This window comes from Gopherus evgoodei, chromosome 1, assembly GCF_007399415.2.
Source record: "Gopherus evgoodei ecotype Sinaloan lineage chromosome 1, rGopEvg1_v1.p, whole genome shotgun sequence".
Lineage (NCBI taxonomy): Eukaryota > Metazoa > Chordata > Testudines > Testudinidae > Gopherus > Gopherus evgoodei.
In genome coordinates this window covers 13,165,637-13,182,008 of record NC_044322.1, presented here as the reverse complement: position 1 = coordinate 13,182,008, position 16,372 = coordinate 13,165,637, and the positions used below count along the sequence as shown (strand labels likewise).

Sequence of the window (16,372 nt, the reverse complement as noted above, 5' to 3'; positions counted from 1 at the left end):
AACAACTCTTTCCTCAATTGATTGCCATATCCATTCACAGAGTTTGACAGAATACTCTGAATCTCTTCCAAATTGAGAATGATTACTCAGGTTTTCAGGTAACCAGTCCATCTTGTCACCTGCTGACTTTGCAGGTGCTGGCTTTTGTACAGCATGCTCACTTCATGTCTGCAAAAAAATTTGTATAGACTTACAATTTGAGAACATTACATTACAATCTGCTGCCACTGCTGAGTTCTTCTCACACACAAGTACCCACTAGATTTAACTGGTGATTCACATAGTGTGTGTGTGAGGCATTTGCTTGTTTAATTTCTGTTGTAAATGCATTTATACACCTTCTTTGCACCCTGACATAACTTTGGCAACATCGAAGCAAGAACATAAGGTATTCTGAAGGTCAAGACCCAGTTCGTGGAGGTCTTTCAAAATTTAAGTATCAGAGGGGTAGCTATGTTAGTCTGGATCTGTAAAAGCAGCAAAGAATCCTGTGGCACCTTATAGACTAACAGACGTTTTGGAGCATGAGCTTTCATGGGTGAATACCCTCTTTGTCAGATGCATGTAGTGGAAATTTCCAGGGCCAGGTATATATATGCAAGCAAGCTAGGGATAACAAGGTCTGTTCAATCAGGGAGGATGAGGCTCTCTTCTAGTAGTTGAGGTGTGAAAACCAAGGAAGGAGAAACTGGTTTTGTAGTTGGCAAGCCATTCACCGTCTTTGTTTAATCCTGAGCTGATGGTGTCAAATTTGCAGATGAACTGAAGCTCAACAGTTTCTCTTTGAAATCTGGTCCTGAAGTATTTTTGCTGCAGGATGGCCACCTTAAGATGTGCTATAGTGTGGCCAGGGAGGTTGAAGTGTTCTCCTACAGGTTTTTGTATATTGCCATTCCTAATATCTGATTTGTGTCCATTTATCCTTTTCTGTAGAGACTGTCCAGTTTGGCCGATGTACATAGCAGAGGGGCATTGCTGGCATATGGTGGCATATATTACGTTGGTGGACGTGCAGGTGAATGAACTGGTGATGGTGTGGCTGATCTGGTTAGGTCCTGTGATGGTGTCGCTAGTGTAGATATGTGGGCAGAGTTGGCATCGAGGTTTGTTGCATGGATTAGTTCCTGAGCTAGAGTTACTATGGTGTGGTATGCAGTTACTGGTGAGAATATGTTTCAGGTTGGCAGGTTGCTTGTGGGCGAGGACTGGCCTGCCACCCAAGGCCTGTGAAAGTGTGGGATCATTGTCCAGGATGGATTGTAGATCCCTGATGATGCATTGGAGGGGTTTTAGCTGGGGACTGTATGTGATGGCCAGTGGAGTCCTGTTGGTTTCTTTCTTGGGTTTGTCTTGCAGTAGGAGGCTCCTGGGTACACATCTGGCTCTGTTGATCTGTTTCCTTATTTCCTCGTGCAGGTATTGTAGTTTTGAGAATGCTTGGTGGAGATTTTGTAGGTGTTGGTCTCTGTCTGAGGGGTTAGAGCAGATGTGGTTGTACCTCAGTGCTTGGCTGTAGACAATGGATCGTGTGGTGTGCCCGGGATGGAAGCTGGAGGCATGAAGGTAAGCATAGTGGTCTGTAGGTTTTCGGTATAGGGTGGTGTTAATGTGACCATCACTTATTTGCACCGTGGTGTCTAGGAATTTCAAACTTTGTTGTGTAATATCTTCAGAAGTGAGGTCATTCAGTTGGGCTACACCACTAAGTCCCTCATTGGCTTTGCCATCAACAAAGTAGTGTAAAACAGTAGACAAACTTTGTACATTCATAGCATCCCTTGTCAAGTTTTTTTTTGCCTGAAATATGACATTACATCACCATTTTTCTGAGTATCTTCAATATCTTTCAAGCTCATCTTCATAATATCAATTTATTTATTCTGAATTTCAGCAGAAGTATACTTTGCATTTTTCAGAATGTCCTTGAATTTTGGATCTTGTTCTGCAGTAAACTTAAGTAAGTTGATGAAAATTCCTAATGGATTGTCCAGAGTGTGATCTATGTCCATGGAGATTATGATATCTTGATCTCTTCCTCTCAGAGTAAACTAGATAATTTTTGCCATGGTTTTTAAACAGTACCTTTTTCTTTCATTTGTGAGAGTGACACCAAAGCAGCAATTATGGCGCCTGAAAAATGAAGTTATGATAAAACATCATAATCAAATTCGTAATTCAGTAATGTTATTGAGCAAAGTAATAAAATTACAAATATTATTTCAGTTTTTTTCTACGCTGGATCTAACACATGACATTTTGGAGCTTTTTCTCACAAGGGATTCTTACAGGTGCTGAAGAGCCTGTTTTTAAAGGGTTTCTTTTTCTCTCTCTCTGTATTTTCTCTTGGCATGTTGACTTATAGTTATTCATGGTGGGGAAAATTCCTTCCTTTTTAGTTTTCCACAGCTACACTTTCTTTTCAGTTTCAAGTTCAGTGTTTTCCCCATTAATGTTAATGGTCTGCCATTGTCTTTTCCGGGTTGTACAGTGCTGAGTAACTGAAACTCGTCTCCTCTGGCTGGGGAAGTGGCCCCTCCCTGTGTGATTTTTCACCTCCCTGTAGTGAGGTGAAGTTGAATGTTGCAGCACAAATTATGAGCACAGTTTTATATACATAGATTCATAACCACGGTTTCTGTACACTTCCCATAATAGCCGTCGGGTTGAGAACATTACAAGCTTTCATAAGAGACCTTACTTGACATATATTTATACACAGTAATAGTGTACACAACCAGTTGATTCAATTGAATATTCTTTGGGATTCAGCCCCTGGGTCTCCCTTTAGGGTGTCTGGACCCTGATTGTCCCAGAAATTTAGAAAAAGCAAAATAAATTGCCCATAACTAATCTGTTCCTTGCTGCAGTCCAATCAGCCATTGCATTCAAGTAGACTAAGCAGTTTTCACATTTGATTAAACTTTTGGCTTGAGAGAGTACATTTTTCCAATTGCAGAATCCAGATTGGATAGAAACCATAGCAGCTCCCAATCTGCAGGGCGGCTTACAAAGTATATATCAAGGCTGAATCCCCATTCTGTCACTCCAAGTGCAGAAAGTAGGGGCCTGCACAGATTCTAAAAATTAGTACTTGCCACTCAAGACTTTCATTACACTCCCAAGGTTACAGCTTTTCTTTGATCTTGGTTTGGTAAATGCTGCCACCACCCAAATGCAAAAACAACAACAACACCTTTGAACACAGGAAGGAGCATTTGAAAATTCCTCCCTGTGGGGTACCCTCAAGCCCTACCCATCTCCCCCCCCCCCGGAAGAGCTGAGAAAGAAAACAAAGGATATTAGCTGTGGCTATCAACTAAACAAACAACACGCACACACCTCTTAGGACACCAAAAATCCAAACTTGTTAAAAAAGTTAAATTTTATTAAAAACAATAAGGAAAAAAATATATCTGGAACTTGAGCTTTTTGCTAGATCTTAAAAGAAACAATTACAAAAATTAAGCACCCAAAATAGCTTTTGGGGGGGGGGGTGTTTCAGCTTAAAGGTTACAAGCAAACAAAAGCATGACTAGAACTTGAATGCCCTTCTAGAACCCAGAAGCCTTAGATGGAATGACTAGGGGACTGTGACACTAATGCAGTGTCATGGGGAACTCCTCAACTGACCGACTGCTAACAGGGTTGTGAGTACCATTTCTGTTAAAGCTGATAAGGCCTTTTGTTTTCCTTGTCGGTTGTATGCACACCCTAGCAATGCTGCTTGGAATGTGATTCCTTCTGAGGACATGCTCAGTTGAGATGTAATATTGACTTGGTGTCCAACAGACTGTATTAAGAAGAACATGGAATGGATTTTATTAACACTATTGAGCTGCTTGTGAATGATTTTGTGACTCTACTTGCCTGTATATGTATGTGTATGTGTGTGTGTGCGTGTAATATATAAATTCTCTGGAAAATTTGTTTAGTGACATTTTTTTACTCCTTTAGAGTGCTTAAACAGCTACATCTCGCGACTTTCCAGGGTTTGTCTGGTGACTTCCTGCTATGTGAAGTTGGCAACACTGCTGCAGAGGCCCTCTGCAGATATTTTCTTACCAGGCTTACACAATTTTTATTATAACATCAACAAACATGCTTAGTTCAAAGACTGACATGAATACCCCCTTCTCTCCAGGCTACTGAATTGGGACTCCTACTCTGTGACCTTGGGACTACAAACGCTAACCTGAGGAAACTCCAACTAAAAAACTGGAACACACCCCATTTCTACAGAGGAGGCAAAAGAATTTCTGGTGGGGCAATGTCCCCTTATATCCTCCTCTCCCAGCTATGGGCTATCGCTCTGTGCTACTCAAGTGTTGTTCTGCATTATGACAGCCTTGCTCAAGTGAGAGTTAACTTGAACTAATAGTACAGTGAAGACCACTCCTGACTTTGACAGCAAAGAGGTAGTTATCCTGATGATGGGTGGGCAGTAGGTGTTTGTTCACTAGGAACTAGACAGAGGTCATCAACTCATCATCAAATGTCTCAGTGTGAGAGATATCATCAATCTGTGTGTAACAGTCACTGTAGAGGGTCTTTTGACAGCGGCTGATCTTACACCATGATTGTTGTAATGCCTAGAAACAATGGGTCTCTGCTGATGTAAAAAAGTGAAACTCCTTTGAACCCAAAGGGGCTACACCCATTTACACTAGCAGAAAATCTGACCACTTTGAGGAGTCAGTTAGGCCTGATTCTCCTGTCCCAGTATAACTCAGGAGTAATTTGAATAGATGAGACGAGAAGAAAATCAGGGCCAGATTTTCATCCTTGACTCTCATGCTACCTGCTTTTATTCTGACTCTGATGTGTTAGGATTGAATGTACCTCTTTTTCTTTTCCCCTTCTGTGTCTGATTTAATAACAAAATGGATAGAAGAAGTTAGGTGCGTAAGCAAGAAGGCACCGGAGAGCAATCTATATATATACACCTTGATTTGCCATGTAATTATTTCCACAGCCTTTCAGTTTCATTAGGGATTCTGGTGCGAGTCAGGATGTCACTTATTTTTATTTAAAGGTTACGGGAAGGAAAATGAGTACTGACGTCTTCTCCAAGCAGACCTGATTTATCAGCTATCTGCCGTAACTCCATCATTTTTCTCTTCTACACTAGCTTGACTTTCTATATATGAAAGGGATATTTTCAGCTTGTTATGGGACAATGGCCTCTCAGTTTGTATTGTTCAACTGTTGGGTTTTTATACTTTTTTTATTTTAACTGTAATTCTCTGATTAGCTGCCATGAGGATTTGTGACCAAGTAGTAGGTACTGAAGCTCTTCGTGGAAATGTTGACTTTCTCCAGCAGATACAGCTTGTTAACCCCATCCTAGCTATAAAGTAGCATGTTCCAGCAGGTAGCCTGCTGGTTTGGGAATCAGGACTCCTGGTTTCTTTTCTGGCTCTGCCACTGACCTACCTTAAGCAAGTCACATCCCAACTCTGTGCCCCAATTTCCCCGCCCACCCTTTGTCTTGTTTTTGTTTAGTCTGTCAGTTCTCTCAGGCAGGGACTTTCCTCAAACTATACATGTACAATACTTAATACAATGGGCCCCTGATCTTGGTTGAGGTCTCTAGGCAGCACCATAATACAAATAATAAGGTAGGTGTGAGTGGCTCTTAGCACAGGTAGAACTAGAATCTAGGGATGAAAGGCCCTGGAGGAAATTCCTAGGAATAGCACACCTCGGAGAAAACTTAAGCTAAGCTATATTTTGAATTGTTTCAACAGCCAATCTAAAAAACCACCCCAGGAAGAGGGGTGTGCTGTGTGGTCAGGATTTTGAGGACATCTGCAATAAATTATCTTGGGAAGAGACAAAGGAAAGTTGTGAGGGATAGAATGGGGACCACTCCAAACAATGGTGGCACACAGCTGGATGCACTTTTGATTCAGCAAACATTCATAGAGTTGCCTCGTATACTGGACTAACTCCAGGTAGGTCAAGTCCAGTTCCTAGTGGACCTAGTGATCACAAAACGACCACTGTAATTGGCACTTCGTTGGTAGTCTCAGGTGAAGACTATAGGAGGTAGGAGTTATCCTTCCCTCTGCTCCAGCACCTCAGGGTTGAGAAACAATCTTATGGCAGTGTCCATGCTGTGGATAGAGGACTTCAATCCAGGACCTTTCACAATCACTGAGAATTCACTACAAAAGAAATAATCTCCTATTTTCCTCCATATCAAGCTCCACAATTGTAATGGCTCTGATGCTTCTGCTATGGAAGACCATGACAAAACTCCCATTCACTTTTATAGGGTTGAGTCTTGCTCTCGCTAAAAGGAAGAAGCTGCTGCTAGGGTTTTCTCCCTGAAGGCACAATTTGCTTCTTTCCCTTGGTCTGAAATGCCTGGATTTCATTTGACCTTCAAGGCATACTGGAAATCCCCTCTTCTTTGCTGGGGTGCGGGGGGAAATGGGGGAAGTCTGTGATGTAGTATTTAGGGAAGGTGAGGTCGTTTTCCTTTTCTGGTTATTGCTGTAAATGGAAGGTTGCTGCTGATTTTGTCCTTGATGGGTTGTATCTTTACATACAGTAGAACCTCAGAGATATGAACTGACCACTCAACCACATGCCTTTGGAACTCGAAATACTCAGGCAACAGCAGAGACCACACACACACGCGCGCGCACACACACACAAAAAGCAAATACAGTATAGCTCCCATTCTTTAGGTGTTCCTATGTCTGAAGTTCTACTGTAACTATCAAGGATGCCTAGCACTTGAGGTCATAGCGTCTGTTTTACAAAAGTACCAACAGAGATTGAAAGCCTTTAGAGGTCAAGGGCAGTTGCTCTGTAGTGTGTGTGTGTGTGTGTGTGTGTGTAGCATGGTGTCGCTCTGATTCCCATTCAGGGCTTGTAGGTGCCACTCCAATACATTCAGTACTATATTTTCATGCATCTTCAGTTCCTGGTTCTGGCTGAGCCAAGAAAGGTGGAAGTAGTTTGGGAACAGAGCTATTTCTGGCTAAACTGAAAGTCAGGAGTGCTTCAAATCTTATAAAAGAACCTGATTTTTTTTTGATACATAACTCAGATTTGAAAATCCAAGTCAGTCTAAAGGCTCAGATAAATATTTCAGCTTTTTGATGCTTGCTTATCCAAATGCTTTGAAGTTTGTTGCCAAAATGCATGCACTTATGCAAGGTCTGTGAAGGACAAAAAGTAATGCATGCAACAGTAAACTATTTTGAATAGAGCCATTAGACCGACTAGAAAAGCGCAATCTAAAAAGACAGGCAACCCTCTAGCAACAGTGGAAACATTAACAGGAACACTTTATCCTAAATAAAAAACATTCAGGATGACATATCAAAGCACAATCGCCTCTAGTGTTCCATGCAATGTGTTACACGATTTTACAAGTCAGGTTAAAAACGAGTGGCATCTCACAATGTTCAGAGTGTGCGTGTGCTTAATTTTTAACCAAAAATTTTTTTTTCAAAATATATGAATCAGTCTTGTTAAATGCCTGGGTTTGTGGAAATTTGAAGGAAAACCGTTTAAATTAGATTCAGAAATATAGTATCTTCACTGCAATGGGAAAAAAAACCCTGCTGCATTAGAAGACATCGTTAGGAAAGCTAACCTGTTAACAGAAAAGTCACATACATCTGTGTCCTGCAATTTGCCTTCCGTGTACAAGGGAGAAGAGAGAAAAATCTTGCAGACACACTTGAATGCCTGTGTGAAGATATGCCGTGTGAAGATATGCCATGACTTAGTTCATTCTGCTATTCCACACCCCAGACAGGGGACTCCTTAGACTTTGTAGTTATTATTCTGAGTCCGGATGTTGAAGCTGTTTCACCTCATAACAAAGGTTGGGGATATTTAGATCTGGCATTTAAGTTTTAGTCCTACATATAGACCTTTTAGTTCCTAGTCTTACTAGGAAAATTTGGATCATGTCTGTTCAGATTTTAAACTACCCCCCTTTTCCCCCCTTCAAATGTGGAAGCATTCCAATCCTGGCTTTTGATTTAGGTTCTTTTTTCAGATTTCTGCTTCCTGTGACTAGTCTGCGAAAACCTTTAGCCTAATTGACCCCTGATGGCAATACCAATTACCTTAATGAATAGGTTAAATCTAATCTCTAGTATCCAGCTTTTCTTCATACTGCCCTATGGGCCCCATTCAGCAAGCGTGTGTCATTTGCCTATGGCTTACAATGCAGAGAAGGAAAATCCATCCCTTAGCTGGGAGTTGGCAAGCTATTTGGGAATTGGGACAATGAGGTGCTCAAATAGCATGGCAATGGGCATGTTGTAAGAAACCAATTAGAATAAAACTCTCTGAGCTCACTGCCTCCCATGCCCCACTGCTCCCAGTATTTTGCTCCCTCCTTTCTTCTGCTGCTGGGACTGGGCAATTCAAGGAACATGTGGCAGTCTTCAGGCTGCAGTAACTCCTATGCACTGTTCAGGCAAGAGGTGGAGGGTACATATTCCTATCTCCAACCATGGAACTAGGTCTGCCATTAGTGACAGTGTGCACTGTTGTTGTAGCCATATGAATCCCAGGATATTAGAAAGACGAGGTCAGTGAGGTAATACCTTTTGTAACCTTCTACTTTATCAGCGTAGCACTCTGTCCCCCTCTAGTGGTGGCCAAGGCTGTAGCAGGCTCATCATTCTGGAGCCACCACTAGAGGGGGACAGAGCATCACTTCAAACAAGCATTCAGGGAGTTACACTTTTATTGGACCAACTTCTGATGATGAGAGAGAGAGACGTTTTTGAGCTTACACAGTTCTTCTAAAGAAGAGCTCTGTGTGTCTTGAAAGCTTGTCTCTCTCACCACCAGAAGTTGGTCCAGTAACAGATATTACCTCACTCACCTTGTCTCTCCATTAGTGATGGTGCCATGCAGTCTCTTGAGGGTCAGGGCTGTTTATTTTGGCCATCTGCTTTCCCTAAGCATAATAGTGCTCATCACTAATTTGTGCCTGGAGGTAGAAAAAAATCTTAAACAGCTCTTAGGCTGAAGATTGTTCTATGGCCATTGAAAACAGATTGAAACTGGGATGTTCTTCAGCAAATAGATTGGGCTGTATCTGAGCAAGCGTCCTATGTCTTGTGAGATTACCAAGCTACATAACATGGCTAATTGTGCCAAGATTATTCTCTGGCTTTATCCTACTTCTACAGATACGTTATCTTTTTGTGGTGCATGTTTCTGATATCTTGTATCTCTGGTTGCACCCAATATATATTTTTACAGCCAATAATATACCTTTCACAATAAAAATCCAACTCACAAGAACAATTATGAGTAACTAGCAAACATTGGAGAATGATTTGTAAATTGTGATTAGCTACAATCAAAAAAGTTCCTTTCACAAAATTGCATTGTTATTCATGTCAGAGTATTTAAGGAGCTTTAAAATGTTGTTAAAGATCATAGAATATAAGGGTTGGAAGAGACCTCAGGAGGTCATCTCGTCCAACCCCCTGCTCAAAGCAGGACCAGTTCCCAACTAAATCATCCCAGGCAGAGCTTTGTCAAGCCTGATCTTAAAAACATCTAAGGAAGGAGAGTCCATGACCTCCCTAGGTAAGCCAGTCCAGTGCTTTGCCACCTTCCTACTGAAAGTTCTTTTTTCCTAATATCCAACCTAAATCTCCCCCACTGCAACTTGAGACCATTACTCCTTGTTCTGTCATTGGTACCACTGAGAACAGTCTATCTCCATCCTCTTTGGAACCCCCTTTCAGATAGTTGAAGGCTGCTATCAAACCCCCCCTCATTCTTCTCTTCTGTAGACTAAACAATCCCAGTTCCCTCAGCCTCTCCTCATAAATCATGTGCTCCAGCCCCCTAATCATTTTTGTTGCCCTCCACTGGACTCTTTCCAATTTTTCCACATCCTTCTTGTAGTGTGGGCCCAAAACTGGACACAGTACTCCAGATGAGGCCTCACCAATGTTGAATAGAAGGGAATGATCATGTCCCTCGATCTGCTGGCAATGCCTCTACTTATACAGCCCAAAATGCTGTTAGCCTCCTTGTCAACAAGGGCACACTGTTGACTCATATCCAGCTTCTCATCCACTGTAACCCCGAGGTCCTTTTCTGCAGAACTGCTGCCTAGCTATTTGGTCCCTAGTCTGTAGAAGGTGGGTTTCATCTGTGGCTACAGCCGCCGCTTCTGGCAGGGAGACACCTTCCACCGCAGCAACGAGAAGATGCCTGGCCGTGTGGTTACGCTCCAGGAGGATTATGATGCATGCACATGGGGTGTTGCCTATGAAGTTCATGGAGAGCAGATTGCTGCATCGCTCCAGTACTTGAACATGCAAGAAGCAGTCCTGGGGGGCTATGACACCAAACTAGTGAAGTTCCACCCCCAGGATAAAGAGGCTGATGAACCCATCCTGGCCCTAGTTTACATTGCTACACCCTAGAACCCTACCTACCTTGGCCCAGCATCTGAAGAGGACATTGCAGCTCAGATCATTGTCTCAAGTGGTCATTCTGGACACAACATAGAGTATCTGCTGCGACTGGCAGACTTCATGCGCTACTTTTGTCCCCAGGTGGAGGACGAACACTTGTTTTCCATTGAGGAGGCCCTTGCTCCATCCTGCCCTGTCTATGCCAGGCTGAGGAGCCTTTAGTGGAGGTGTGAATGAGACTCCTATCTCAGAGGGTTGAAAGGGGAGACGTCTTCATTTGAAAATATCAAAGACATGAGGGGGAAGGAAAGCAAGGAAAAAATACATTGGTCTGGGGGAGACATAAACATGACAGTGAGGAAGTAGTTAGGGGCGAGGAAACTGCTACAAGCATACTTGAGCTGCCACACTCACCACCTGTGGAAACCATGGTGGTCATTTCTGGTCTCCGAGCTGGATGTGAGGATCATGACTGATTGGTGAGTTTTCACTGTCAGGCTTGGTTCTGTGGCAGCCAAATGTGAACAGTATGATGTTCACTCCTCTTCTTTCAGAGAGAAAGAGGATACTGTCCTCTTCAGTGTACTTTTATTTTGGACACCAGTTGAGCTGGACTTGACTGCAGTGTTTCACAGTATAACGATCACTCTACCTCAGACTGGCAAAGCCACTTGTACAGTGGTGGGGACAAGAGCATGCCTGGTATCAAATGAGACCTCCTCTTTCTTCCCTCTCATCTCCAGTACAGTGACTGGACTTTAAAGTATAATGCTGGGGCTCCTGTGCAATATAAAATTAATTTGCCTCTATTGGTTCTTATGAGCTCTACCTCCTTATATATGTCTCAAAGGGACAGAACCAATGCACTTACTTTTGCAACTTGAAGATGTATTTACTGTAATGTGTAGTAATATATATTTCCTTAAGAGGGGGATTGTCTGTCTGCTGGTATAACAGCTCATGCCCTGTAGTGCAGGGTGTGGCACACAGGTGTGAGCCCCTTACCGGACCTTGAGTTTACACATGGAGAAAAAGCTGTCCTGACAGTGTTGAGTGGGGAGATGGAAGCTGATGAAGCTGTGAAGACTAAACTCATCAGCTTCACCCGGCAAGTTCCCTGCTGTTAAATAGTGTTTGTGACAGAGCTGCTGCTATTGCAAGGTAGGGTAGTAGAATCCTCCTCAACAGGCTCTGACAACATGGACTAGTCTAGTGCATGGGATTCTTCTGTCCTAAGTGCAGGACTCTGCACTTGTCCTTGTTAAACCTCATCCGATTTTCTTTTGGCCCACTCCTCTAATTTGTCTAGGTCCCTCTGTATCCTATCTCTACCCTCCAGCCTATCTACCACTCCTCCCAGTTTAGTGTCATCTGCAAACTTGCTGAGGGTGCAGTCCACGCCATCCTCCAGATCATTAATGAAGATATTGAACAAAACTGACCCTTGGGGCACTCGGCTTTATACCGGCTGCCAACTAGAGATGGAGCCGTTGATCACTACCCACTGAGCCCGATGATCTAGCCAGCTTTCTATCTACCTCATAGTCCATTCATCCAGCCCATACTTCTTTAACTTGTTGGCAAAAATACTGTGGGAGACGATATCAAAAGCTTTGCTAAAGTCAAGGAATAACACATTCACTGCTTTCCCCTCATCTACAGATCCAGTTATCTCCTCATAGAAGGCAATTAGGTTAGTCAGGCATGACTTGCCCTTGGTGAATCCATGCTGATTGTTCCTGATCCCTTTCCTCTCCTCTAAGTGCTTCAGAATTGATTCCTTGAGGACCTGCTCCATGATTTTTCCAGGGACTGAGGTGAGGCTGACTGGCCTGTAGTTCCCCGAATCCTCCTTCTTCCCTTTTTTAAAGATGGGCACTACATTAGCCTTTTTCCAAACATCTGGGACCTGCCCTGATTGCCATGAGTTTTCAGACATAATGACCAATGGCTTCGCCATCACATCCGCTGACTCCTTTCGCACGCTCGGATGCAGCGCATCCGGCCCCATGGACTTGTGCTTGGCCAGCTTTTCTAAATAGTTCTGAACCACTTCTTTCTCCACAGAGGGCTGGTCCCCTCCTTTCCATGCTGTGCTGCCCAGTGCAGTAGTCTGGGAGCTGACCTGGGGTCTAGCTAAATGTAACCAAAATTCACGTTTACATTTTACCTTTCATCACTTACATATTTGTTATGCTTTCTGCAGTTCACTTGGACAGTGAACCTAGACTTCTTGTTTCAAATCTGATATGCTTGGTGCCCAGTGGATTTGCGCTAAGGTTTTCCAGCACCGCTGCTGCTGTTTTCTAGTGTTTGTGGAGAGGAGGGGGCGGATGGAGGGACACTTCTGTTTTTGCAGGATTTCTTGTCTTTCTGAAGCTATTATTCAGTGTCCCTTTTAACTGTGCAGTTTTATGCTTTTTTTTTTAACTTTCTCAGTTCTGACTCCAGTGCAGTATAAAAATCAGAATCTCATTAATCATGCTGATTTGTGCCAATTATTTTCTGCAGTTATAAAGAGAGTAGAAAACAATAGCTGCTCAATTTTCCTTGTATATCCAATTTTTGGGTTTTCTTATGCCTTTAAAATATTTTAAATATGTAATTTTATACTAATATTGGAGTTGTGGCCCTTGTTCATAAATGCTGCATTGGGACATTATGAGTTGTGTTTTCTCTCTTTCTGTATAGGGCTCTTCTGGGTGACCGCATATGGAATCATTAGGAGTTAGTGGTCTGCAAATATTGAATGGAGAATGTACTCAGCAAACAACTGAACTGGTAAGCAGGTTGCTTTATTCTTTTTGTTTTTCGATTTTTAATCTTGATCTGTGTGAAGGGGTTTGCAGTCAGATTCTGGTCAATTAAATGTTTCTTAAAATCAAAGGCTATTCTGAATTTCTCGCATCCTCTGTTTGCCTGAAGAACTTTAATGTCAGCAAATTACATTTATTCCATCTCTTTAAAGATAATGTTTTCACTCTGCAAGTAAGCCATTTTATTTCACGGTGCATCATGGGGTTATATAGACAGTGTTTTATCTATAGTTAGTCACTTATTCAGAATCCATGGCATTGAGTTTCACATTATTTGTGCATAAGTAAGAAATCTTTGTTTTGTTTTGTGGAGTTTATCTTTTGCACTGAGTTTGTTGTAAGTATTATATTGGCTGTTAGTTGTTGATGCTAAGAAAGTTTCTAGGTCTATAAATGCCAATGCAGCTTTTATTTCTATCTGAGCAATGGTATTCAGAGATCTTCATGTATTTAAAGGGACACTGTCAAGAAGTATCGAAATCTAAAGGAACGGTTGGTTATAGGGTTACGGTCACTGGCTTACAATGTGTCCTTGAACAAGTCATGTTGCTTTTCTTCTTCAGTTTCTCCATCAGTGAAGTGAGGGGCAGGTTAGGGAAGGGAATTGTGTTTCTGCAAACTAATTCAACACATGTACAAACTGGGATCCTCCCCTTCCTTCACGTAACCAGAGAGCTCATCAGTCAGCTAATAAAAAGCTACTAAAAACTCATTAAATGTGCCAAGAAAGCACCTCTTCCAAGAAACCTACAGAAAGTGAAATAATTTGAAATGTAACAGTTCACTTGCTGAGTCACTGCCTAAGCTTGTGTCACCCTGCCATTCCTCTGCAATGCCCCCATTGTTTTGTGCACATGCTGTGTATAAAATCTAGATCACAAACTCCTCAAATCAGGGATTTTGCCTGTCTGACCCATGAGGCACAGAGCTGTGTATTGCAAATGAAAGGGGACTGTGATGGAGTGTCCATCCCACACAAGACCTGAGGGGGTTAAGGTGGCTAGGTAGGCCAATTAACTGCTCAGGCTGCACCAGGGAGCAGGGATTGATTAGAGATGTGACTCAGCTGGACAGGATCAGGAGTGGCCTGTATAAAGCCCAGAAGCTGAGAGCATCGAGGGGCTGCAGGGAAATAGTCTGCAGTCGCTCCCTGGGAGAAGGGAAGTGTGTGTCTGGTAAGCCCAGAGACCAGGGAGAGCCAGGAAGGTAGGAAAGGCTCAGTGGAGAAGCAGCAAGGCATAGGATAGTGCAGGCCTTGCCTGCCAGAGAAGCAGCTGTTCTGGAGCTGTGGTTTGGGTTAAACCTCATTGAAACTGGTGGGCATAATAGCCACCCTGGATTTGGGATAAATGTAAGAAGCAGCTAAGCTCCTTCATGGAACCAGAAGGGGGGAAGCAGCTTTCACTCAAAGCACAGGCACATGTGGGTGGAGATGTCTTGCTGGCTATTGTTTTGTATGTCTGTGCAAACGGACATAGAAAGGCAGAGAAGCCAAGAGAAAGAAGCACCAGATACAGGGTATGAAGCAAAAGACATTGCACTTCCCTGCTTTCCTGAGGGGCCTTGGGGCTGAGATCGAGGAGTTAGGTGCTTAAGAACCTAACCTAAGGTCACGACACTGCTGGCTAAAATATTCTTGCATACAACATTTTGATTCTTATAGAATTCTTTCAACTTCCAATCACAAAGATCACTCAGAAAGGCACCTCTGCAGATGAAAGTTTTCTTAAGCAAATGATGGAACTGTCAGATTTAATTATTATTATATTATGGTGTCTAGTGAGTAGGGCCCCCAGCTGAGATTACTGCCCCTTCTTGCTGTATGTATTCATAGTGATAGAGCCTGCCCAGGACAGCTTACAGCCTAAATAGACAAAGATAGAAGGTGGGAAGAAAAACAGCCATGGATGTGAAGTGACCTGCCCTAAGTGACACAGTGCTATCTCCAGCTCAGCCTACGACTTGCTAAAGTCTCCTGAGTCCCATGCCAGTGCTTGCCCTTTCAGTCATGGTTACAGTGAGGAGCAATCCAGCTTCCAGTTATTTGGATTCATTATCCCCTTCCCTACAGCAGAAAATAATGCTTGCCTACCTCACTAGTAGGGTATTTCTAATGATTAATATTTATGCTGTACTCTGCACATTTGAATTATTACTTATATAACAGCCCTTACTTGCACGACTAGTAAAACGTTGTCACACCTAGATTGATAATATATCGAAATTTTGAAACAAAACTTCTTGATAATGTCCCATTACCTCTGCTTTTCTGTGTAATCATTAGAAATGATCTTGGAATACTGTCCATACAGAATAGAATTGATAGTATTTACTAATGCAGTGGGACTGCTTTGTAATGCCATATGCAAGATGGGACTAAACATTTATAGTTTTGGTGTTTTGACTGATAACTGGAAATGTATGTTGGGGTGGTTGGTGGGGATGAGAATAAAAATGCAAACTTCCCTGCGCAAAACATTTTCTTAAGAGATACAAATTATTAGAGAGAGTGGAGTTAAAAGTACAGAGGGTCTCTGCAGAAGCCGTGGTGAGCTGCACCATATGGCCTTTCACGATTAAAACCATTGATCAAAGTACTTTGCACATTCCTGTTTTAATGCAGGTCAAACAATAATAAATGTTGGTCAAAGAAATTCAGACTGCATCTGGAGCATTTTAAATAAATAAGAGTTAAACACAAACTAGGGCAGAGGCTGAAGGCTCCTGCCAACTCTTGTTTGAGTACTACAAACTAGGTCCTATTTTGTAGAAGACCCCAGGTCAAAGGGAAAGTGATTAATCTTGATTTGCTGGAGAAAAAGACACAGTCCTCCGCCGCAAATGTTTAAAAATGCAGTTTTACTCCAGAAAAGATACATTTAATCATCATCCACTGTTTTTCTGAAATGGTTTTGTAGAACTGTGCTACCTGCTGATTAATGGTCTCCTTCAGTTGTTCAGAATCACCTGTGCAAATGCTGAGCTTGTACACCTGAATTGTTTGGAATTTTACTTTCCACAATTCCCTTGCATACAAGTGCATTTGGTTATATCAGGCTTAATAGTTCATGCTGACTTTGTCATTGTACATCCTTGAGATTGCTAACCAGTAGAGTGGTCTCCTCCTTCCCGTGG

General features: G+C 42.5%; 1 protein-coding gene across 1 annotated transcript; it reads left to right on the top strand.

Annotated features, from left to right (window-relative positions):
• The first annotated feature begins 1,542 nt into the window (after positions 1-1,542).
• LOC115648273 (glutathione-specific gamma-glutamylcyclotransferase 1-like) lies at positions 1,543-10,850 on the top strand. Its single transcript, XM_030555618.1, is given in 3 exon segments — positions 1,543-1,563; positions 10,140-10,599; positions 10,602-10,850. Coding segments are annotated over 3 exon segments (534 nt in total). The 3' UTR covers positions 10,655-10,850.
• Positions 10,851-16,372: the final 5,522 nt, after the last annotated feature.